Below are 27,678 nucleotides of genomic sequence, written 5' to 3'. Positions count from 1 at the left end.
AACGCTCTAATTTATTTTAATTGTACTGGACGTTGCGCCTTGACCCTGAATTATAGAAAAAAAAACATTAGTCAAAATGTCGAAAAAATTTTCTCCCGAGAAAAAATTGTTTTAAAATTAAAATTTATTATTTTTAAACTAGTTTTTTTTACTAAGAAAAACGATTTTTGTCTCAAAAAATAATTCCCATTTTCAGAAAAATTGTAACACAGAAAATTAAAAGGCATTAAAATGAGCTGCAACGCTTATTATTTTAATCCAATTTTGCTTATTTTAATACCAAAATGGATTAAAATAAGCAAAATTAGATTAAAATAATAAGCGTTGCAGCTTATTTTAATGCCTTTTAATTTTCTGTGAAAATATTTATTAGCAATTAAAACAAAAAGGAATTTTACAAAATAATACTAAATTTTCCTAATCACTGATTTTACTAAATATTTCCATATTATTTTCTAAATTTATATTAGAAAGTACTATTTTTTGAGTACTATTTTCCTGACTCATTTTTATATAAAATTTATAGTTAAGAACAGATTTCCTGTCAATATTTTCTTCCTCAGATTTTTAAAAAAGAAAAATCACATTTTCTTTTCTGATGACTGCAAAACCTTTTTATTTTTTTGCCCCCGCCAATCCATAGGAATATTGATATTTATTATAAAGGAAAAAAATTTTTTCTTTTCCCAAAATTCTTCCCCGCCGCGATAAACGTTCAACCAAGTGTCAAATGAATAGTTTTCAATGTTTCCATTGACACGTCGTTTGACACGTGCGTTATGCGTCGGCCACTTCTGAAGAACCTGGACCGCAACGAAGAAGAGGACGACGACGACGACGAAATGAGATGGGATGGATCCCTCTTTGAAGGTGCGAGCCGCAAAACAGGCCGCCTCTTCCACTTGGATTCAAGTATCAGGCGTTACAATCTCATCACGACGAAATAATTCACCAAGGCGTTAAGGAAATAATCTCCGCGCACACGTTAAAATAATCCACCGTGATGTAATATGTAAAAAGAAAAAAATTTAGAAAAAAAAGGATCCGAAAAAAGAAAGAAAGAGAATTGAATAAAAGACGCGGTTGCATTCAAAAAACCAATTATTTGGATAGTGAGACGTATAGCTTCTGTGATTCGTATACATATATAAGAAGTTTAGATTATATAAAATTAAAGGAAGCGTGAAAGGGCTTGCTAGAACCATTTTATATATAAGTGTTTAGGGAGAGTTTCAAAAGTGCGGTTTACGCGTATTAACAATATAAAAATAGAGACCGTGCCAAGATTTTACACGCATGGCGTGAAAATCGATGCGCCTTTCCTCCTCTCATCTCGATACGGATTTTTCACGATCATTGAACAAAATCGATATCTTAGTTTTCCAATACCTATATATATTTTAATTTTATTTAATATATTTTTTTTATCTTCTTATGCGATTTAATTAAAAACATATTTTCTGCTCTCTAAATTTAAAAAAAAAATTTGAAAGTAAAAAATCAGTCACTGATTCGAATATAACTAATCATTTAGTTAAATTTAACTAATTATTAGTTAAATAAATTTGGGTTATGTAGAAATAATTTAATTAATAAAATTTGACTATTTTTTCAGTTATTTTTTGACTAATAAATAGTTTTTTTTTACTAATAATTAGTAATATTTTTTTCTTTTTACTATATAGAATTCCATTTACTCTCTAAATCTGAATTAGTAAAAATGTTTACTAATTTAAATTAGTTACTCACTTTTTGCTTCTGAATTAGTAAAATTTAACTAATTCTAAAGCAAAAAGTGAGTTTCTAATTTAAACTAGTAAACATTTTTACTAATTTAGTTTTAGAGAGTAAAATTAAATTTTGTTTTTAATAAATAAAAATGATAAATAAGTTTATTCCGCATAGAAAATTTTCAATTATACTCAAAAAAGATTTTCAAGATTTTTCTTTTTCTTTTCCTTTAATCTTAATCCGATTTAGTCAAGAGAAATTCGTTTCAGTCTAAATATATGGCGTAAAAAATCATTATAAACGCTCGAGAAAAGTGTGGTAATTGTTATAAAATACAAAAAAGAAAAGAGAAGGAGAACCCACGTTGAAAAAAACACATAATCGCAAATGCGGTGAATTTCAAAAGAAAAAAAAAGAAAAAAAAATTCGTACACTTCCGTTTGTGAGGATAGTTTGCGGCAAATTAGTTCATATATAGCATTTCCTGGATGATCCCCGTTACGTGTCGATAAAGGGCTTTGTAAATTGGGACCTTTGGTGATTTTCTAAAGGGCCTCCACGATTTTGTAGGCGGGGTTCTTACCGACACGAAGATAAAAGACGAGAGCGAGAGAGAGAGAGAGAGAGAGAGAGAGAGAGAAATTTTACTTAACACATGCAAAGCTATCTCAAATTCTAAATGGTTGAGTAGCAGGTGTTCGTATTTTCCAAAACGAATTTGAACCCCCCCTCGAAAATATTGCATTTTTACACTGAATGCCAATAGAATAAAATAAGAATAAGAAGATGAAGAAGAATAAGACACGATTAGTTACACATATATTATATATAGTGTTCAATTAGAAGATGGACCTAAAATTAATACACACTTTAATGGGATTTGTGAGAACGATAAAAATCGTTTTAATTCAAAAAGCCATTTATATGTTTCTTATTAAAATTTATTTTTCCTTTTCTTTCACGCCAAATAATAATCAATCTATAACTGAACCCAAAACTTCAAATTACATTTTATTCACTAGTTTTTTTTTTTTGTCCTATAATTATTTTTAGTATTTCGAAATTCTTTTTTTTTATGTTTAGAACAGAATTAAAAAACTTTTTTCATTTATTTTATTTTTACAAATCAAAATTATATATTCTTTTTCTTAAATAAATAATATTATTATAATAAAATATCTATTGTCCCAAAAAAATTCTAAATCCAACTGCAAATATTTTGAACAAAAAAAAAATCGGTTAAAATTCTCTCGTATTTTTTTCGAGAAAATTCGTACATCATCTACTTCGGTCAAATTCACAAGAAATTTCCTCGCATGATTGCGCATATCCTGCATCACCTTGTTATAGTATTTACATTATATTATGAGTATATATATATATATACACAAATCAAAGAGATGTTCAGATTCAAGGTGCTTTAAAAACCCTCTAAGCTCCATTCAATTTGGAATATGCTTCTATTTAATCTAACAAGACCCTTTGCGCGTTTGTAGGTCGTTCAAGGTATTCGCCCGTAAAGAATAAAAGATAGATGCTTCTACGTAAAGAAGAAAAAAAAAGATTGCAATAGGATTCGCTGATGCGTGCAGTTTTAACTCCCCTCCTTAAAGACGCGATTTCTTTTCATATTTTTCTTTTTCTTTTCTACATACAGAAAGAGAGACAGATTTCCTATCGCGAATTTAGATCGTTCCCGATTTAACCTTTCTTGAGATTTGTAAACGAATATTGAGCCCTTCGTGATCATAACAAGAAAAAAAAAGGATACGAGACGTTTATTTGTGAAACACGCGTTTTACGCATCGATTGAGAGATTTAACGAGCGTGTGATGTGCAGAGGATTTTCTGATGTGACAAGAGTGTCCTGACAAAATATCCCAGCTGGTACCGTATTAGGAGAAAAAAAAATAACATCGATACTTCCAAATAATGGAACATTGATAAATCTCACATAATATAATCGAAACTGTGGGTGTCAAATTCTCAATTCTTTATTATGTCCGCAAAAAAAGAAATTTTTTTTTTTAATTAAAACACATTTTTCATTACAGCATACATTTTCTATTTTTCTGATTGTATCATAAAAAAAACTCTTATAAAAATATATGAAAAGAATCTCAATAAAAATCGAGCCAAGAATGATAATTCGATTTTTATAAGAAATTACCCGCGGAAGGAAAATTTATTTTTATTCAAATCGAAATAAAAATATCCCAGTTTGACAAAATACTCCAATCTTTCCTATTATATCAATCGAACTTAAATATACTTATCGAACTAAAATATATTTATTTTTCAATGAATAAAATCCGATAAAAATTCCGTGACGATTTTAACGATCCTCGAAATTTACGTAAAGTGCCGTTTCATTTTGGGGGAGCACCAAGAAATTTTCATCTCCTAAGAGCCCTCGAATAGTATTTTTTTTTTTTTAATCAGAAATTACGCGCAACTTTCGTTCTAGATCGAAAGAAATTTTTCACGCGAGCTACAGTCAATTTCCGCGCTTATTTTCCGCGGCCAATCTCCAAAACTACTATAGCATACACATATCGTGTATACATATACATAAAATTGAAGAAAAATTTCCAACTATTGTTAACAAATTTTATACGGTTAACCCTCAAACAAGATTTATCCCGAATCATGAATATAGCTTTCTCTATATTCAACATTTTTTGGCTTTTATATATTGTTCACCAAAGTCAAGGTGCGCTTCTAAACGTTATATATATTCGAAATCGACTTTTATAGCGAGTAAATCCGCGCGATTCTGAAAGGGACGACCGCGTCACGCTAATTTCCTCTCTCTTCGACATACATTTATATATATAAAAATTTTTCGAACCTTTTTTCTTTTTGAAAAGAGAATATGAAGAAAAAAAAAAAAAAAATTGAGAAACGACGAAATTTTTAAAAGTATAAAAAGACCACCCGTTCCGCTATATTAAAGTGGGGTGTTCCGTGTCGGTTTCTTTTCAATATTCCCTTTGAGCTTGACAAGCCGATACGCTGATTTTCAAGTTGTGCTCCCTCCCTTTTCGGTGTCTGTTTTCTAAAAAGCATCTCTCGTAAAGCTGTATCACTTCGTGTCTTATAAATGTATAAATTGTGTATTTCAAGTCTAAGCACCTTTGTCGCCATTTTGTGTCTGGCGAAAAAAAGAGAATAAACGAATACTCTAATATTCCGTGACGACAGGTCACTCCTCATAATATGGAATAGACGCCCGCTCTTTTAAAACTCAACAAAAATCAAAACTATTCATTCGGTTTTATTTCTCTCTCTCTCTCTCTCTTGGTTATTGTCCATTTAGAATTTAAACTTGTCATATTGTAAACGAGGCTTATTACATTTCTTAGCAACTATTTTTTTCATACTTCCAAAAATCAGTTTTACACGGTGTCTCTAAAGTTGTGGTTAACAATGCAAATTATAATAGAAAAATTTTGGAAAATGGAAGCAAATTGTATTTTTTAATTCATTTTTTACGTGTAATTTTGAAATAAATATTTTATTATTTGCCTAAAGCTACAAAAAAATTTAGCACTCAATTATAATTAGAATCGATTTCTTAAGAAATTACAAAAAAAAATTTATTTATTTATAATATATAATAAGTATATAAATAAAAAATAAATAAAAAAATAAATATAATTAAATCAATGAATTAATTAATAAATCTGACAAATATAAAATAAATTAATAATTAAATATAGAAATAAAATACCTAAAAAAGTAGAAAAATAAAATAATGAAATAAATAATTGAATTACTAAAAATGCAAAAAAAAATTCTAAAAATTCTCAAAATATTAAAGAATATAAAACAAAAAAAAAATGAAATTACTAAACGATCAATTTCCGCAGAAAATTTCAATTAACAATACCATTATTAGTAAAGTAAACTTCTGTGACAGTCTAATTAATTAAAACCAATTTCAAATCGCTTTTCAACCTTTTTTTTTTATCTATAAAACGAAGTGGCTTTTGTGTAATCGCACGTGCGTCAAAAATTTCGCGGATAATACGTTTTTGTGTGACAACAATACAATGTCGGTACAGTATTCTGTATATGGCAATCGCGTAACGAAAGAGGGTTGAAGGACAAACCTTCTCAATCCAGAAAAAAAAATCCTCAAGTTTATCTGCAGCAAAGTTATATATTATATATATATATACCATATATAAATATATAAGGACTTGTGTGTCGAGAAGCGGAAACAACGCGTGAAAAATCAAATTCGTCAGGTACAATATAGCAATCTTATTGTGGTGAAGACTGGGCGTGAAATAAAAAAAAAAAAAAAAATCTTTAGGATTCTCATTTTATACTTCTGAAAAATAATAAGTTTCTAAAAAGGAAAATTTTTTTCTTTTCAATATAAAATTAACCGCAGTTATAAATTATAGAAATAATATCTCGATTCCGAACAAGAAAAGTCCAGAATGAAAAAAGTATCAATAAATAAAATTATAATCTTATTTATTTTATTAATTTATTATTTAATTTTAATTAATTATAATTATAATATAATAATATAATTATAAAAATTATTATTATAATTAAATAATAAAATATTAATAAAATTGAATATCAAACGCAAATATTTTTCAAAAAGAAAAATTCAACAATTTCAGATTAATCGAGAAAAAATTTCCAGATATGAATTTCGCATTAAAATTTTCCTTTTGCAGAGAGAGAGAGATAGATTTTCAATGGATCATATACGGTATATATAAGTTTCCAAGATATAACAGGTTCAACCAACCAATAAGATCATCCTAAGCATTGGATTTCACGTCAAGCGGAAATTACTGTACTTTGAACGAAGGAAAAAAAAAGAAAGCTCTCTTTCTCTCTTCTTCAACTAAAATAGCGTAATTCAGAAGCGGAACGTAAAAAATTAGGATGAGATTAGTGACGTTAAATATGTTGAGTAAATCAAGAGAAATCCGCCAGCAACCAACTCATTGACCCATGAAATTAGCTATTCAAAATTCGACTTTATATGCCAATATCCTTAAGGAATTTTTATTCCACTCGGATTAATTTTTCGGCAAAGCTTAAAAAAAATGATTGCCCTACAAAAAATGAGCAGTACATTTACTATATTATTATATTACACTATAAATATACAATAAAAATAATTCAATATTTAATTTTTGTTTTCGTCATTAAAATTATAAATTCAATCCACCTATATTTTTAGTATAAAAAAATAATTTTCCTCTCTATCTTCAAAACAAAAGAGTCTGTAATTATCAATTTCAAAATAATTGGTTATAGAAAACTGAAAAAGAATAGAAGACTTCATTAAGATTCTTTAGAGATCATCAAGGGCGATAATTATAACAGAACGCGAAAAAAATACCCAATTTCAGGAGATACATCTCATATACTATGACGAGCAACATTTTCGTCCCCTGAAATCTTGAAATTCCTACGATAGATAAAAGGTAAGAGGCAAAAAAAAATGAACGAAGAAACTAATTCCAAAAAGTTTTGAGGAAGTCCCAAGGAATCATTATAGGCGTGGTTATTATATATTTCGTGGTCACAGGTTTTTTTTTCTCTTAAGCCTGCGGAGATAAATTTGAGGAGATAGAAAGGATGGCCTATGATTTTTTGTGGCCTAGACAAGGGGGTTTATGGCGTTGATGGGGCACTTGTTATGGCGATGGATGCACGTGTTCTAATGGCGTGTCGAGAGGCGACCATATAGTCTGAGTGGAAGATATAGTATCCATGTTAAAAAAAAAAAAAAATAATAAAAGAAAAAGAAAAAAAGCCAACACAAACGAGATACTTGTCTAGGAAAGGTCAGACTAGTCTAGTCTAGTCACTATATAAGATTCACTTCGTTGATGAGGTAGATTCGTATATAGATGATGATGTTTGAAATTTCTCAGACTCGGATTCAACTGGTTTATAATAAATTGTAATTATTTAAAATTCCAATTTCGTTTTTTATTATTTTTTCCAATTTTATTTTTTTTTCTAATTTTGCAACAACATTTTTCAATTGTTAATAATTTGACAAAATTTATTCAAAATTAAAACACTTTTTCACTATTAATGAAACGAAAAAATCGAAACTAAAATACCCCAAAAAATTAATTAACGGAAAAAAATATAAAGTAAGTCAGTACTTACATTAGTAAAATCTAATGTCCGTTTCTGCTTCGGAAATAGAAATGTTTTTCCCATAAAAATAATTAATTAGAATTTTCATTTTAATGTTTTTTTCAAACTAAAATCTACTATAATATAAATTTTAGTAAAATTCGAATTTATAGGAATTTATAGCAATCTATAAATTTCGAAGAAAATAAGGAAACATAAAAAAGAAAAGCAAGGAAAAAGAATACAAAAGAATTCTCTAAATCTTTTCCATTTAACGATATTGTCAATTAATCGTATTTTGTATTTAAGGATACATAGATAAAATTCAAGATGAGAATAACGATATAAAAAAAGGGTCAAATAAATTTTGAAAAGTCATTAAGAAAAGAGCCTATTATAAAAAAAAAAACGAGAGGAGAAAAATAATTTTCGTTTCATTAAAAAAAGAAAAAAAGGCTATTTTGTGGTGAAAATTATTCTCTATTCAATTTAGGCGTTAAAAAGAGGGAATTACGAGTTGCAGCCCTGAATGAAGAATCGTTATCTGAAACAGTAATCTTGGCTCTTCGAAAAGGCCCTTTTTATAGTCCCCTTTTTTTCTCTCTCTATCCGTCCTTGTCCCTCTTTCCTACAAGAATCACTCGTTTCTGAATCACCCTCGTCCCTTGTGCACGTGTTCAATTCCAGCCCCCCTACCCATCAGAATCATGATTCCAATTCTTGGTGATTCTGCTGGACCTTCTTTTGGATCTTTTTTGGCTCACCGCTCCGCCCACAAGTTTCACCAAGAAAAGGAAGTGAAAATGAGAAAGAGAGAGAGAGAGAGAGAGACATTTCAACTATAGTCTCCTTAAAAAGCAAAATTGGACATAAGGTTCAAGTTATTATTGTTATCCCGTTTAAAGTTATTATATTGTCGATTCCTGACACTCGCAGTGGACATTATTATGCTTCTATATATATTTCCTATATAAGTATAAGGCGCATATATAAACTAACGCGGTACACCATAAAGCATACAATTCCCTAAGTTGTAGGAAGTCGATTTGACGCCCAAAAAATTATTATATGTATTGTTGAACGAGAATTATAGATGCCTTTAAAGTGAATCAACTTTTTTCTTCTTCTTTTTTTTTGGAAAGTAGAAATGACGGAGGTGGAATTTTTTTTTTCGAGTAAAAGAATAATAACGATGGAGGCTGTATCGGGCGTTTCGAAGGCATGGCATTTGAGTACGAATACTTATGATGACTAAGAAAAAGTCACTTGAAATTTATTATTGACACTTATATTTATATTGGCATATTCCCTTCTCATCAATTTTTCAACTTAAAATATTTCTCGGAAAAGCAATTTTAATTAAAAACTCGCTAAAAGTTATATTTATTTATAAAATATATTCCTATATATGTTAAATAGGAAAAAAATATTTTGTATTTGATTTTAAAAATTGATCTTTAATGTTCAAAAAGTTTATTTTTTATATATTCTAAAAATATCCCCATAATTTTTAAAATTCCCGCGTCTTATTTCTTAAATAAATCTCAAAATTTATATCTTTTCGCATATTTCATAATGTGCTTCTGAAAAATAAAATTCTCGACTGCAACAATTTTTTTTTAAATATTCAATCTCTAATTCCATTTTGAACGAGATCTATATATCAGATTTAGCTTCTAAAAATATCACATAGACTAAATAAAATCAAAAATCTTTCTCAGTTGTATAAAAAAAAAAGAATTCTCAATTCGCGATTGTCCTTCCAAGATTTTTTTTCTCCACCTACTCGAATTATGTGGACCTTATTGCATTTTACATTAAAAAAAGGTAGAAGGTCAATAATAGACAGGATACCACGATGACACGGTCCAAACTAATCCGACGACGATAAATATATACAAATCTCTCGAGACTGCTACTGGTCACCAATATTACATTATTATAGGGCCCCCGTATATGAAAAGAAAGAAAAAAAGGGGATGATGAAGAAGGAAAAAAAATAAGCGTGGAGACATGTAGAATATTATAGGGGAGGAAACGAAGAAGGGAAATGGTATAATTTATAGCTATAATCCTTTAAGAATGGATGTGGAGCAAAGGCGATAGATTCACGGGTCTAGGAGTTTCAATATAATAAAAAGTGTACCACCCTCTCAATTTCTTTTTTTTTTCTTTTTTCTTCTTGCACCACCCTCATATATGCGAACGAATGAATTTTGAATTGATCACGACAGGCATAAATGCCTATGTACATTTAATGTTTACATAGGTGCACCTACGGGAAAAGAAACTGTTTATTTAGGATTGAAAAATATAATGGAATTTTTCGTAAAATGAAACGGATCTTCGGTTCACATTTACAATAAACGTTCATCACGTCCTTTTTTTAAAAAAGATTTATCTATTTGATGGTACATATTATACTTTTGAGTTTCTTAGCTAACAAGAAAGTTAAACTTGCACAGTTCTCGAAAGAGTTTACTTTGATTCTTGAGATTAAAGTATATTTATATATATACTATATACATATATATAGTCGGAAATTGAATTGTGTATTTGATATTCGGATTTTGCATTTTGGGATCAATGTGCTCGTGCTCATAATGTTATTGACAATATGGCTTCACTTTGAGTTTATTTCTTAATAGAATGAAGAAAATGGTGTGACTATGAGTATATTGGAAAAGTATTTAGATAAATATGTACTTTTTCTCAAGAGGAAAATATTGAAAATGATGAAGAGAAAAATGATCATAGCACCTTGTCAAATATTTAATGAATGAAAATTAATTCTTAAATACCTAATATTTCTATATTTTTTTGAATCAAAATAACTAATAAAAACATAAATACAATTATTAAAGAAATAAAAATATAATACAGAATATAAAACTAACAGTAAAAAGAGCATAACACAACAAAAAGAATCTAAAAATACAATTTTCGAATTTATAAAAAGGAAAACACAAACAGAATCGAAAAAATAAACAAAAAATTAAGGTTTGAGGAAATATTATTATTACAGCTACTGAAAAAGAACCATGATTTTATTTTACAATGTGCACAAAAAAAGGTTGACCCTTTTTAGTTTCTTACGGAGAAATTTTTATTTTGTTATTTTATAATATGCACAAAAAGAACGATTCATCCTTTTTAGTTTCGTTTCCTCTGTTTATGAAGAAAATAATTTTTCTATAATTTTTAATTCAAAATCCCTTATTTAAAAGATAGTTTCCGTATTTCCGGTTCTTTACGCAAAAAAATCACTTCCGTCCACTAAATAATTTAAAATTTCAAAAACCAAATAGGAAACTATTTCCTTTTTTTCCAAACAAACATATATAAAGCCAAATATGTACGTGCCTTGGCATCGAAATTTCGAATCAAGAAACGAATTATTCTTTTTTTTCACACCTTATATATTATAGAGCGCACACTCTTTAGAAACCTACGAACGCCAAGGATCTTTTTCCTTTTCTAAAGAAAGTTACGGATGAATCCTGAATATATATACCAGTAGGTGAATCCCATAACCACCCACTGGATATATATAATGTCAACCTCGCTTGCAAGTTTAGACAAGTTTTCGTTGGTAAAAAAATATTAGAGCAAACAAAAATGGAGAGTGCAGGTTCGAACCTGCATATACACGAGGCTCAAAAAGAGAATATCTTTCGTTATGTCAACTATACGTAATCCTTCAAGAAAGAACTATATAATCAAAAAAAAGAGAACGTGTTCAGACTTGCATAATTCTTTTTTATGAACGTCTTCCTTTGCGTAAGAATTTTCCTAAAGAAGTCACTGTGAAAGAATTATTACGATTTTTCTATATCTCATTGAACAATGAATTTAATGCTTTGTATTTTAAATACAATGATTATTTGTTTTCTTTTCTATTTTTTTTCTAGTACCACTTCAACTTATCCCTTGTATCAAAAAAATGGAAAAAAAAATGTTAAAACAGTTCGAATTTCAATTTTGAATTTTGTAAAGTAGAATTTTTATTTGGCCAAGAATTTAAGTTTCAAATTTCAAAAGAAACAAAGCTTTCAAAAAAATATTTAATGAATTTTCCAAATAAATATTTTTAAACAAAAATTATCATCGAAATGTTTTAAAAAAGTTCTTAACAGAAATAAATATTTCACTTTGTCAATAATTGCAAATGAAACACACATTACACATATATTAAAAAAACACACATATAAAAACGGTTCTTTCTAAATTCTCGAACCACTAACCCAGAATTTAACCCTTTACCTGACACCCAACCCTTTCATTCAAAAAGGGTTAGCGGAAACTAACAACAATGAAAATCCCAAAAGATGCTGTATGGACCAGAATCACCTGTAAAAGGGTTAAGCTACCATTCTTCAAATCCGCATCAAAAACGTTACTTTGCGACAAGTGTCCTATATTTAAAAATTCAGAAAAAAAGAGAAATAAAACGAAAATTTTTAATGGAAAACAATAGAAAACTGGAATATTATTTATTGCAATGAAATAAAGGGAAAAAAATCCACCACCTGGCATTTATATAACACAATAAAAAAAATTTAATAAAAGCATCATAATATATATGGCAGATGCATGAAAAATCTTATTTTTCAGGTGAAAACGCAGAAAAATATCTTGCAAGGTTTACTCTATATATAAGGCAACCCTTGAATTTTATCTTTTGAATACAATTCGGATTCGTTTTTTTTTCTCTTATATTCCCTTTTTTCGAGAAGATCATCGAAGAAAAACTAACGTGTCCCCTTTTATATGATTGCGTCCTTTGGAAGAAGAAATTCCAATGATTCGACGCAAAAAAAAAAAAAAAACTCTTTTATTACAATACATATGTGAAATCCTTGACCCTTTTTACCTGAAATTTCTTATACAAAAAATAATTTAAGGGAGGTCGACACGCCGTTGTAGGTGTACGATCAAGAGGGTTACGATTTGAATTCTCCTTTTTGCACTGGATTCTATTCAATCATCCCCTTCACATATATATTTTATACATATATATTTTACACATATATAAGATATGCATCTAGGATTTTCAATAGGAACAAAATAACGAAATTCCAGTGAAGATTTTCGTGATTTTGAATAATATTACACATCCCTTTGGGTCCATCAAAGGATGGAAAGGGTCCAAGGGTATATATGAATAGGACATTTCTTTATTCATCGATAATCTCTGGACCGGCGAGCAGAGTCCTCGACAAAAGGAAATATATATATTCTCTTGTCAAGACGAAATGGACGCTCTAGAGCTTTTATAATCTTAAATAAGCATATAGGCATTTCTTTATAGTTCATCCGACATTTGTGAATCCGCAAATTTAGAAGGGGATATATATATATATAAGATAAAAAAAAAACCTAAAATCAAATTTTCGAAATTTTTTTTTCCATTGATGTTTTTTTTTAATGAATCAAAATTTCGCTTTGGCGTCCGTCCGTCCGTCGTACACTGGTTTCAAAAATTATTTGGTTCAAGTAAATATTTGTTTGATAATAGCCAAGTAATTATTTGAATCAAATAATTTTTTTTTTAGTATAATAACTGAAATTCGAATAAAACTCGAGAGGAGAAAAAAGAAATAATAACGAAATAGAATGAACCTTGGTGGATAATTTCAAGAACGAAAGAATATTATAAAATATACACAAAAGTGTATATTAGTCATAATAAAAAAAAATCCCTCCTCCCTCTGCTTTTTATTTCTTATCGAACTCTCTCGACATGTCAAAAAGAGACGATATGAAATTCCAATTATAAAGATCTTTATCCCCCGTAAAACCGGTGCTCCTGCGAAAGAGAAAGAGAAAAAAATGCCGCCCGAAAACGATTACAGGCATCATATATAGTCTAATACCATAGCGATGAGGACTAAAAAAAAAAAAAAAGAAAGAAAAAGGGGGAGGCAGAAACGGTAGTCGACTTACTATTTTTATCTGGAAGCTAAAGGCCAATCCTTTTTCATTTTATCCCTTCTTTTTCTACTTCTTTATAACTTTTTTGTCGCTTTTTTATCTCCTCTCTTCATCGTCTCCGCGTCTAAAATCTTTCATTCTACTTCGATGTAAATATGTCTCCGCATTGCTTTTTAAGCGACCGATAAAGAAATACTTTTTATCGAAAGTCTTCTTTAATTTTTTTTCCTTTTTTTTTTATCAACTATTACTGATAATAATGGGAAAATACAATTTTTTTTTCTTGTCAATAATGTCGAGAGAGATAACTTGTTTTTCGGGGGAAAAAAATCTACACTCTTGATTTAGTATTTCCTGAATAAGATAGGGCCTCAGAAAACAAATTGTTTTTTTTTTGCTTAAAGTCCGATTTTTAATTCTTTTTTAGAGAGGAAAAAATTTATTTCTTCGACCCAACATAATTAACTGATAAAAATATATTTAAAAATTTCAGAAGAACAATTATTAAACCTTACTATTTATGTTCTAGATGTAATGATAGAAAAAAAAATTCCAACGGCAGGAAGATTCGAACGCACATCGTGTAATTTTCGGAACTCGGAAAACCGGTAAAATAATTTTAAGACAAAAAAATAAATCAAACTTCGAAGTCGATTTGATACCAAGAGAAAAAATCTTACCATGATCAACTCCGAGAGTTTCGCAGGAGGATTTTTTTCAACAGTGTAAATTAGCTTCTCTCTACCTCTTCTTTGCAATTCATGTGTCTTTTTTTTTTTTGCAAAAAGAAACCATCCTCCACCCGCCCCCTCACTTTAGACATTCTCGTCGGGAGCTCCATTAGCATATAAATATTATTCGCCCAACAGGAGTATACATATACATAAAGTTTTGCAATGTAACCGATCGAATGAACACACTGGTTTTGCAAAAGAAGGGGAGGATATGCTGAATATGGACATGCTTGTACGTGCAATGAAAGAGGGGAATCGAAGGGCAGGAAAAAAAAAGATAAGAAAAGCAAAAGGGAATCTCAATCTAACCTAAAACAGTAGTGGTGACCCCCGGGGCTGAAAGGCGCACAGGTTTGAACAAGAAATTCTCTTCTGACGTCACAGGCAGGTGCAAGCCTACCTTCATCCTTTACTCCCTTTCTCTCTCATTCTTTCTTTAACACACACATATACTGTCTTTAGTTTTTTTTTTCTCCACCCTCTCTTCTCGCGCACACGTGTAATCATACCGATTTCAAGATCCCAGATACCCCAACACCAAGGTTAGATTCAGTTTCGCTCAGTTAAGTATTCCCAAAGTGTTCCACGACGTCGAGCACCGCAACTAATCGTTCATGTGATATCTTTCAGATTAGAAAATTTTTTTCGAGAGCCCTCAGTGTTACGTTTCTCTATATACATATATGACGGAACGGTATCTATCGCTTTCTCATCTCTTTTGTATATTTCAAATACAGATTAAAATGAACTGTGTACCGTTCGATTTTTTTGAATTTCAAATTTATATGTCTAATTTTAGAATAATTCTGAACTGTACTGACCTCGTGGAATCAAATATTTAAAAAGCAAGTTTGTTTTTCCTTTAATTCCTAATTAAGACTTCAGGAGGTTTTGAATTAAAAAAAAAAAAGAAAATATTTTTGTATTAGAAATTAAAATTATTACTGACAGAGGGAAAAAAATCGTTCTTCTTGTTCAGAAACAGAAAATTACAAGCCATATAATTAAAGCTAAAAAGAGAGCAAACGATCGATTCAAGCTTGTATAGAGCAAAAAGTAAGTCCAATTATTTAGGATTCAATGGGAGAATAAAGAACCGGTTGCTTGAATCTATTCGGTAGAATAATCAAACAGAATAAGATTTACTTCAAATTGCAAGTCAATAAAAGAAATTTCTTCAAGCGAAAAAAGCATACAATCAATTTAAAATTTCCTGAAATAAAAAATTCCAAATCTTCAAATAAATATTCCTATACATCCATAAAAATTTGTCCATTTCAGCAAATTTTTGAAAAATTTGAATAATCCCTAATCTTTCTCTAAATGTTTCGTCACTCCTACAATATTCCCTTGCAACAGGTAGTTTGAAAAATAAATTTTCTCACCTATAGTCGCAATAAAATTTTAAACATCTATTTGTGAAAATGACCCTTCGAGAATGATGTTTCCGTTTCCGGAAAAGATGAAAATGTCACGAACAAGTGGAATTCATTCTTGTGGAAGAAGAGGAAGAAAAAATTATTATTCGACGTCACGGACAGGTTCATCAGTTGTTGAAGCACGTACAAAAATTTCACCTGCTGGGACCTTGCAGCAAGTGAAAACAAATAGGTTCAATGTACCTGTTCACGTTTAGGGGGGGCACATTTACGGTCGAGGTGCATTAAGGGGGAAAAAGTGCCGGAATGAGAAAAATAAAGAATGAGGGATCATGAAGTGTAGTAGTACCCCTGTTTAGTGTTGTTGCACGCAAGGGAGAGAGGGGCCACCCCAATCAGGGGAACGATCGAGGAATCCTAACAACAACGGTTTCTCTTTCGACAACGACGACCCCCCAAAGCAGGTCTCACAGGCTCAGGTGTTCTATACTCAAATATATATTCCTGGATTATTTGCTATTCAAAATTTTATGGTCGAATTCCAATGTATCCAAAATAAACAAATCTCAAACAAATCTATTTTGAAAATTATTATTAAATTTCTCATCTTTCGGAATTGAAATGTTTTATATTCCAAAAATCGAGTTTATAAAATTCCTACACAAATTTTCTAAGAAAACTCTTCTATTAAAATCATATCTCCTTATAATTATTCTGATTACTAATCAGATTTTTCAATCTTTCAATGGGGACAAAAATCCAATCTAGAAAAAAAACTAAACGAATAGCAGGTAGGAGATTCCTCTTGAATGAGGAGTAAAAGGGGGATTGAGTGGAAAAATAATGAGGGTTTTCGAGACTGATTTACGGTAAATTTTTTGTTTTTTCGAATTTTCTTATGCCTCTCTTCATCATCATCATCAAACAAGTCCAGGGGATAATGTTTAGAGAAGAAACGTGTGTGTGTGTATATGGTCACATGTTAAAAATCAAGACCCCATAGGGTTTTTGGCCTCTAAACATTTTCTTGACGAAGTGTGGAGAAGAAAAAACAACATTTCGAGACACTTAATGACTTTTAGAGGGATAGATACTTGACAAAATCCTATGAAAATTTTCTTGTGAGGCCCTTTTTTCTCTCGACAAGAAAAAAAAATGAGGACCCCACCATAAGATTTTCCAGACTTCGTCAATATGGAAACAAAACATGCCTCAGCAATATAATATCAAATTTCAGAACTTGCATTTTTTAAAAAAAACATCAAGAGTGATTCATCTTTTCCAAAAAAAAATATACATTTTTTTCTTTGAAAAAAAATGTTAGAGGAACTATGCTTTTTCAGTATTATTTTTTACTCTCAAACAAATTTTCCTGCAATTTTGGTTTTATACCTAAATGGAAATATTTCCAAATTGCTTCGCAAATAAAAAAAAAAAAATTATAAAGATTCAAAAACTCACCGTTACTGCATATACAGCTTCCGTGGAAAGAATCACGTTTCAAATTTTATCTGAAACATATAAAGAATAGAAAATGAGAAACTTTCGAAATTTAGGAAAAATGTATTATTAATTAAAAATCTTATTTACTAAAGACGATTATTAATAAAACAAGAAATAGATTCATAAAAGTAAAATTTGTTATTTATTGAAAAACAAAATTGGAAAAATTAAGAGAAAATTATACATATTAAAAATTAATTACTGATTACATATACAGGCCATTATACCAAATTTTATTTATAGCCATTCGATTCAAATAATTTGATAATATTATCAAATAAATATTTACTTGTACCAAGTAATTTTTAAAACCAATAATTTCTGTATTTAAAACAAATATCATTTAATTGACTCAAAAATCATTTAGTCCAAGTAAATTTTTATTTGATAATAGTCCAATTAGAACCAAATAAATTTTCTTTCATTGCAGTATTCTGAGTAATTGAAATAAAATAGAAACCCACTACCAATGGGCGGGTAAAAATATTGTAAACAGAGACACATTGGAGAACAATCCAATTAACTAAAATCTCACCCTAAAAAAGCTGCACCCTTTCTATGAAAAAAAAAAAAAAACAAAAAAAACAAAATCAAGCCACCATATGGTCTGGCGAACTTTTTTTTTCATCATTTACAAGTGCTCCATTGATGGCTTTAGCGAAACTTGAACATCGCGTGATATAACCTCTTTTTTCCCCCTTTTGTATATGAAAACAAAACAAATACATTGCGCCACCTTTATTGCATCAAAAATGATGATGATCAGTGCAATCGTGTCGCAACAGGTTTGGACCTGCTTGTACAGGAAAACGATCTCGGAAGATGAACCACCCTTTTGTGTACAGTAAAGAAGCTGATGAAGAAGAAGAAGAAGAGGGGGCTAAAAGACGATTTCGTTTTGCCAATAGAAAATTCAAAGACATGGAGAAATAAGAGACATTGTCGAGAGAGAGAGAAAAAAGATTCTTTCTAAAAAAGAAGTTAGAAAGAGAGGGATGTTAGACTTAGAATTTCTTCGAGTGGGGGTGTACTAGGGTGGTCGAGGGGGTGTATGTATGTGTGTAAAATGGGTTGGGTATAGGGCATCAAGAAGAACGGCAGATGGTCGGCGTGGACCCCGACGTGGGAAGCTCCGAATTCTCCAAGTTCCCACAGCCAGAGTGCACCTGCCTTCCCCACTCTTGCACCCCGTCATGGTGGCTGCGTCTATATAAGCATCGGGGTTGCATGTTCAGACCATCATTCGCTTCTCACAAGAGCAACCAAAAACATTCCTTACTATTTTTGAGAGCAAAAAACAAATTTGTGATTTTTATTTTTGAAAAATAATTTTTCGCAAATCAGTTACATTTTGCAAAAAAGTTTTTACTTGTTTTATATCTCGCGTTCAGTGTTGTGAATCAATTCCAAGATGGCCGCCACCATGATGACCATTAGCCACGTGCTTGACTGCGAGAACGAGTTGAACGATAATCTGTACAATTTGAAAATGTGCGGAAACAACAAGAAGAACAGCATCTACAGGATGAGAAATATTCTTAAACCATTGATGAAACTCATCAAGAAGAGGACACAATCTTGTAAGAAACTTCTTGCAAAAAAACAAAAAGTTGAACAACAATTGGATGTCTTCACTGAGGAAGTTGATAATCAAAACAATTGCAACGAGGCACTTGAACAGAGACTAAAGGCCGATTTAACCAATGCTGAACAAAATTCTGCCATCACTGTTTGCCACGAGGGAAAGATGACACTTGTTCCTGTTTCAATTGTCGACTGTGTGCCAGTTCACTTTCTACAAACACAAGACGGTGAATTCATTTGGACAACATTGCCAATGCCATCATCATTGCCAGTGAGTGAATTTTTCTACAAGGAGACGACAATCATTACACATCAACAAATTGAAATTCAAGTGGTCTGATTTCATCATCGTCAACAACTGTCATGTGGATGACAGTCAACTTCAATCAATCCGATTGACAATCTTCATCATCATCATCCTCATTCTGCAAATTATTTTTACCTGAGGTATGAAAACGACTTTCAACGAGGATGTCATCGAAAACAGAATATATTGTATTTCTGATAAACACTGTTAAACTGTGATCGATAGTTCGATAAGTAGATTTTTTTATTGTTTTTCAATTGCTCAAATTTTGAGTAGAAAGGACATAACAGGGTGTAAAAAAAATTTATAGTGATTTATAATCACTCTTGTGATATTTGTACCTATTATATTATAGGAGAAATTTTAATTTATTGATATATATTTGTGATACTGGCTTTAATCTGATCGACTCTTGAGTCGAGATGAAAATTCACGTCTTCCAATTTTTTGTGAAAATAAAAATTTTATATTACCTACATAATGCTTTTTCTTGTGTCTGTTAATCCTCATCCTTTAGAATAAGATTTATAATTTTTACTATTCTATTTCAAATTAAATTTACAAATTTTTAATTTATATTAATATTTTTGATTTTATTTTCAAGTTTTATAATTATTCAGTAATTTTTTCAAAAAAATTTTATTTTCTATATTCAACTTGCATAAAAAAAAAAAAATAAAAAAAACAACAACAACAACGAAGAACATCTACAAAGCTGAAGGAAACAGTAAGTATAATTCAGACTATTTTAAATCCAAATCAAAATTTCTTTTAAATTTTGCTCAAATTATCAACAATTTGATAAATTAAATAACCTAAAGAAAAACAAAACAGTTAATATAAATTCCAGAATATTGTATTTTTTGGTCCTGGAAATATATTCTAGCAAAACAGAATTAAATGTGTAAAAAAGAAGCCAATATTTTTAAATTTAAAATAGTCACTTTTTTCAATAAAATATAAAAAAAATGTAAACAGCTCAAAAAAGAGCGTATAACCGTAAATTAAAAGTAAAATTCTTTGAGAAACTAAACCCACTATATTCACCTGTAAAAGACCTCATAAAAATGATTTTTACTTTGAAGCAAGTGAAACGTACCTTTGAAAGGTTCGCAATTTTAAAAGGTTTCTCTTATTCATATACCTATACCTGAGGTTCATTTTGAAAACGTTCAAGAGTATTCAAGTATCTATTTATACAGAAAAGCCCGAAAAATCTCTCAAGAGAGAGAAAATTCCAATGCCAAAATTATCTCACGAAAAATTTAGTCCAGGTACCTGTCGACATTCCACAGTTTAGAATAGAATAGACAAATATCCATGGAAAAGCATTTATCATTCCGAGGGATCGAAAGAAAAAAAAATAAAGAAAAACATTACAAACACTAGAGAAATAGTTCCAATTTTACGCCGTTGGAATTCATTTTTCAACAATTCATACAATTAATCAAAAAAAGCAATTTATTTTCAAGTTTCATATTTTGTCAAATAAAAAGCAAAATGGAAATTAAATTCTATTTGTTATAATTATTTCTTAAAATTTTTAAAATTATTCAAAACGACTCTATAATTTTATTTAAAAAAATAAATAAATACATCAAATTGGAGGAAAATTGAATCCTAATTTTCGTTTATTTATTAAAAATATTTAACAAACAATGGTCGAGTTTATCTAGTAGAACACACTTCAAGTACACGTGCAACCCATATGTGACAAGCACATGTTCATTTGGGAAAAAGAAAAAAAAATAAGGGGTGTTTGTGAATTCACATGATTTTCCATATAGGCTATACTTGGGGTATGACCCTCTCTCTTTATGAAAGAAAAAAGATAGTTACAATCATTGAATGTTATATATTAGATAAACTAGAATAACGGACATTCATAGTGTACTCTAGAGGATGAATATATATTTAAATTTCACTGCAGGGGTTAATTCAATGAAATTCACTATTCAAAAATGGACCCCTCCCCCTAACACCTGAGAGACAATTTAATAATAATATATTCCATTGTAGAAAAAATACATCTATTTTTTTTATTTCCATTTCTATAGAAATGAAAAAGAAAATTAAAAAATATCTCACAAAGTTAAATAAATATTTGTTTCAAATTTAATTCAAATAAAAATTACTATTCGCACCAAATAAAATTTTTATTTCCAATAAATAAATAATGAGACATATAATTTTATTTCATTCAAATTTATGAATTATTCTTATATTTCATTATATTACATATTATTATTATTATTATTTCTTATTATTATTTAATTGTATTTATTATAAATTATATTTATAATTTAATAATAATTATTACTTTAATGATTTTATTATAAAAATAAGAAATAAGTGAAAAGAACTGCAGTCAATTATTTGAAATAGTTCCGGCTTTTGACACCAGGGAGTGTGAGTTTAGAATGGAAAACCTTAGAAAGGAACCACCCTTACAGTATGCAACCCCTCATGCAGTCCTGTATTAGAAGTCCTTTCAAACACCCTTTTCCAATATTTTCCCTAATTTTATTTTTATTACATATTTTTGATATTAATTTTTCTTTGACAATGTCAATTTTTTATGTTCTTTTTTATTTAATTAGAAATAATTTCGAAACATTTCAGTAATTACAAAGGAATTTTTTATTTTAATACTATTAATATAAATATTTCTTATATTTTTATTTTTTTTATATGCAGTATAATGTATAAAATTTAATTAAAATTATTTTCTCATTAAAAAAAAGGGAAAAAATTTTTATCAGTAAATTAAGAATGAATTCACTTTCTTGAAGGTTTCATTGAGCGCGCGCGATTAAAAATCATATAAATTTGGTATCATTATAAGTGACATATTTTTTTTTTGTGAAGCGATTCAATATATGTGCAATTTAACGAATTCGGCAAGCAAAATTGATTCATTACACTTTTACTTTATTTCATTTATCGATCGTGTCTTTTATCTGCCTCGTGTGTTGTACAACTTTCGGAATGTTTAATGAGGCGAATTATAAACAGGGACACAGGACACACACACACACATAAATAAACCAATTATAAAATTGATGAGAGACGCAAAGATGATTTTTGTAATGACTATTAACGATTGAGATATTTGTGAAAAAAAAATTTAATTATATTAACATTAATTCATTTCTGCATGAGTTATTTGGTGAACTTATGAATTATTTTATCAATAAAAAAAAATATGTAATAAAAATAGTTATTAAAAAATATTCAATGTAAATTGGAAAGTAATTTTAATTCTCGCGAAGAAATGAGTAAAACGATATTATAAAATATTTAATAATAATAATAATAATAATTAGTTGCGTTTAATGGGAGTTCTGTAACGTCACGTCAAAAAAAAGTACAGGAATTCGAAAATGTAAACTTTCATTTTAACTGTAATCAATTACATCTTGATTGATATTGATAAGCGCGAAGATCAGACATGATGAAATTGAGATAAATATATGTTACACCAATCGATCGCATATATTATAAAGATGAAAATTTCTCGAAATAAAATAAAAATTGACATTTGGGATACGATATTATAATCGATTTAATTTTTGTTCGCGCATTTCAAAGTAAAATTTTAATTAAAAAAAAAAAATAATTTTCATTCAAATAAATTTCATTTGTCTCAGAAAAAAATAATTTTTCTCGGATTTCTTATATATGAAAGAAAGTAAAAGTGAAATATTGATAAAAATGTTTAAAAGAGAGATAGAGAAAGAGGGGGGGGGGAAGAGAGAAAAAAAATGGCTAACAGGGAGTTGAGTGTAAGTTTCATGAAGATGTATAAGACCTGTTGCAAATAGAAAAGGCCAATGGAATGTTTACTGTCACTTTCACTCTTTATGCAAAACGAATAACGTCATCCTTATCTTACAGCTCTCGTGCCTCGTGCCGGGACTCGCGACATCGCGTCGCTTATTCCCACGGTCTCGATTCTATATATATATATATATATATATATATATATATAAACACTCCGGATACTTGGCACTGTGTACATAAAGTACTTGTGTGCACTTTATAATGCATACTTTAACATGGTGTGTACATAGCGTAAGAAATCATTATATACCTTATAGACATGCGAACTGGACACGCGTGCACGCGCTCAGCTCACACGATAGGCGAGTGCTACTTGAAAACACTCGATATGACTTTATGACACAAAATCTATTTACCGGGTGTTTCAATTATTATTATTATTATTATTATTATTATTATTATTACAAATTAATATAAAATTAATCGATTTTTTTAAATTAATTTAAAGTTATTTTAAATTTTTATTTATTTATAATTATAATTTATAATATTTTAGTTTGAAGTTATATTTTTTTTGTCTATTTTTTTCATTGAATAAACTAATTTTTTTTCTTTATTTTGGTAAATTTTTAACTCTAGAAATGTAAAAAGTATTTTTTCTCCCCTGAAATTCTTTTTTAACGACAAACAATGAAAAGATAAAAAGAAAAATTAATTACTTTTTGAAACACATTTTATAGTGAAATTGGTGGAGAAATAATAATAATAATAATAGTAATAATTGACTGTTAAAAAACGTAAGCAAAATGGCTCGTGGTTGTGCGCTCGTGCCTAACGCGCGCCTGTAAAATATACTCTCGGAGAAATAAAACCACATCGTGTACAGTCGAGAACATAATCCTCTAACTCTCTCTCTCTCTCTCTCTCTCTCTCTCTCTCTCTCTCTCTCTCTCTCTCTCTCTCTCTCTCTCTCTCTCTCTCTCTCTCTAAGTTTTACCAGACGTATATTCGTGACTACTTATGAATGGATCACACAGTTAATATTCGCAAGTGACTTCGTTGCGATTACGTGCACGAAAATTTAATTAACCATTAAAATAATTCCTCTTATTTCTATATTATAGAGAAGCAGCAAAATATTTTTTTCATCACGATAATATCGTATAAATTGTCAAAAGATATTTATTATTTCAAATACAATTTATTTAATTCAAATAAAAATTTCTCAATTAAAGTAAATATTTATTTGATAACCGATTATTTGAATCAAATAAATTTTTTTCAGTGTATAACAGATATATTAATTTTTTTTCCTTTATTTTATTTCTTTTTTTTGTTTTTTATAATTTTTTTTATCCCAACTTAACTTTTTCCAGTTCATTGTCATTTTCAACACCGGAAATCGAGCTACCGATTCAATGCGAAAGAGATGCGCGTTCGCTAAAATGCCACTTTTAAAATGCGCGACTATTATATATATATATATAGGGAGTTGCGGTATCTTCGAGTTTTTCCACAACGCGCATTTCCTGCGATTTGCGATCGTGGACCATTTTCTATCCTTAATGGGAAACTTGTGGTGAAGACGAAGAAGCGAGTATAAAAGATTCGCGGAATTCACAACGCAACGAATAAGGCTATGGACGCAGAGAAACAAGATTACGCTCAGGTGTTGAACTGCGCGTTTTATTTTTCTCCTCCCGTTTTTCTTTCTCTCTCTCTTTTTTTTATTGTATTTACAAAACTTGTAACTTTTAAGGCCACGCATTGGGTGCTTCAATGAAAATTTTTTTTATCTTTCTTATCGAGAAATCAACGTTCTACAATTTTTAATTAATATATAATGCTAATATATTTCATTTAATATAATTTGTAAATTTAATAATCAAGTTTACGATAAAAAAATAATAATAACGAAACTCAATAATTAAATAATAATAATAATAATTTTTTTGATTAATAATTATTAATTGCATTATAGATTGTTTATTTTTCCTTTTCGTGAAGTGGAATAAATTAATCACATTGAAAAAATTTTCCAGTAATGTGAAAATGGATAAAAACTAATGCATATCATCTAAAGGATAATTTATTTAATTTAAGAGGAAAAGATATGAGAAGAGGATTTTAAGCGAAATACCTTCTTTAATTCCTAAAGGGAGATAAGATCCATATATAATCTCAAGTAATTTGTAAGTTGTAATTTAAATTTTTGCTGCATTACTGACGTAAACATGCGGAGGGAACATTGCAACAAAAAATAGAAAATAACAATATATATACATATGCAGTTCATTTAAAATGTAATAACATTTCTCCCGTCACATTCTATCACAAATGATATAAAAATGAAAAAGAAAATAAAACACTATATATTATTGTTAATAAAAACAATTTTTTTTCATTTCTGTATTTAAAATTAAAAATTAATTAAAATTAAAGTAAAATTTAATATAAAATTATTTATTATTTTTTAAAGTTAAGTAAAAAAAGGAAATAATTCACCAAAAAATGTAAATTCAACTTACAAAAAACAAAAAAAAAATACCAAAAACAATTCGCAATCCTGAAGTACGCTATAGAAAACAGAATAAAAAAAATTGCTTTTGTATTTTTTTTAATATATCTCTCTCTCTCTGTCTCGACACGTGCAACGCGCTGAATAGAGATCGAATTTTGAAATTCCAAGGTGCATGAAAAACACATCGTGACATACATACATAGTAGTACTTTTGCGGATACGAAATTTGCAAAAAAAAGAGGAGAAAAAAAAATTTATTCAAAAGTGTATGAGCGCGCACAAATCTGGGCCTTTACATAAAAAAAAATTAGCATGTATACCAACGTAACCCCGTTAAAGTGCCGTTTGAAATTCTGAATTTAAAAAAAAAAATCCTTCGCGTGACGGCACGTGGAAGTGTAGTGCGATTCGCAACGAGAGTTGAATGCCTCGTTGGATAATAGTTCGTCCTGAACGAATCAGGAAATCTTTAATTCTTATATATATATATAGAGTTGAATTATCCACTAGAGTAAACCCTTTCGAAGCGTATCGCCCAAAGGGGTACCTCATTGTAAAACAATATTCTAACGTCCTTCAAATTTCTTCGCATATATTCCTAATGTATTCTAAATAAAAAAAAAATTCAATCTCAAAATCTCCATTAAGTTCCCGTGCGAGATAATAATTAACCTGTTACTCAATTGTGAGAGGGGGGAGAAAAAAAATAAATCGAAAATCTTCTCGCGCAGGTAGCTATACAATTTTAAATTTCATAATGAGAGAACAAAAAAAGGGATTCAGAATTCATGGAATCAGATACTATATTACTTTGAATACCAATTTAGAAAAAAACCAATGCTAAAAATTAATAATAATAATTAAAAAAATGGAATCTAATTCAAAAAGAAAAATTAGCTTAATACAAAATTCACTTGAGAAAAAAAGAAATTAAAATGACGATAAATTTAAAGTGGAACTTGGTGTAAAGTCACTGAAAGAAATTAATGGATACACTTTACTTAAATTCCACTGGAATCTGAGGATCTTTATTTTCTCTAAAAATGAAGAAAACGAGGGGGTTTTTTTTTTTTAAAAAAAAGAGAAATAAAAAAAACATGTTAAATCATCGTATAAAAGCAGGCTACTGGCTATATATCCCATCGCGCTAAGGGTTATTAAAAATTCGAATAGACTCATAAATTGTATGTTTAGAAGGTTAAAAAATGGAAAAATGGAAATTACTCCTTTTCACTAAAAAAAAAATAAAAATATATAGCTACCGTGAAACGTTGATACGTTCCACCGTGACCAATAAAACCTGCGCATCGCTCCACCTTTTTAAAAGCACAGTTCATAAAAAATAATAATCAACCCTTTAAAGATGAAACGATAATGGAATTTTTTTTAAATTCAACGTCATTCCTTATTTAAAAATCCTCATCCTCATAAAAAAGCACATTAAAAATGAAATTCCAAACAATCTTATTACATTAGAAAAATACGAGAGAGAGAGATCTATATCCGAAAACAAGACATGAATAGAATGGAAAAAAATATATTTCCCAAAAAAGATTTCAGAGATTATATTACGATTCAAATTCTTTGATTTTCCCACTAGATTAAAAGATGCCATCGTTGAGATGTTTTATTAGATTTAATTGAACACGCGTGAATGGAATAGCTTTTATTAAATTCAATTTTGGAATAAATATTTTCCAAAACTACATCGAAACATTTATTTTATATTTAACTTTATATTTTTATTTAAATTTGGTTAAAAAAAATTTATAATAATAAATTTAAAAAATTGAATGTAAAAATAACAGTTTTTTGAATTTATTTTGAAAATTTAGAATAATTTTTTCTAATTGAATTCTAAACATTTTGTCAATAATTTTCATCAATGTAAAAAATCAGAACCCTTTCGTCTAAATACTGGTCAATTATATCTACAAAAAATAACCTAGCACATAAATCAAAGTTTGAAAAATTCTTATTGAAATTCCCTCAATCTTGTCATTTTGTAGAAATTTCAAGCTAAAAATTGATTCGAGCATAATAGAAGAAAATTATGTTTGAAGAAATGAAAAT

At 29.0% G+C, this 27,678-nt stretch overlaps 2 protein-coding genes across 9 annotated transcripts in view; one reads left to right on the top strand and one right to left on the bottom strand.

Moving 5' to 3' along the window:
- LOC127283192 (tubulin monoglutamylase TTLL4-like) overlaps positions 1–27,678 on the bottom strand; it is a 182,346-nt gene that overhangs the window by 124,537 nt on the left and 30,131 nt on the right. For all 8 annotated transcript variants that reach the window (XR_007843314.1, XR_007843313.1, XM_051307907.1 and 5 more), the window contains exon 4: positions 17,369–17,418. The gene's annotated coding sequence lies outside the window, so the exon portion shown is untranslated. The remainder of the gene's footprint in view (positions 1–17,368; positions 17,419–27,678) is intronic.
- Positions 18,554–19,782, top strand: LOC127283207 (uncharacterized). The gene has a single exon (XM_051307927.1). It carries the CDS (start codon positions 18,822–18,824, stop codon positions 19,332–19,334), a length of 513 nt encoding a protein of 170 aa, XP_051163884.1. The 5' UTR covers positions 18,554–18,821; the 3' UTR covers positions 19,335–19,782.

This window comes from Leptopilina boulardi, unplaced genomic scaffold (assembly GCF_019393585.1).
Source record: "Leptopilina boulardi isolate dan_hultmark-lab unplaced genomic scaffold, ZJU_Lbou_2.1 LbouV2_31, whole genome shotgun sequence".
Lineage (NCBI taxonomy): Eukaryota > Metazoa > Arthropoda > Insecta > Hymenoptera > Figitidae > Leptopilina > Leptopilina boulardi.
This window is presented reverse-complemented; position numbering and strand designations above follow the sequence as displayed.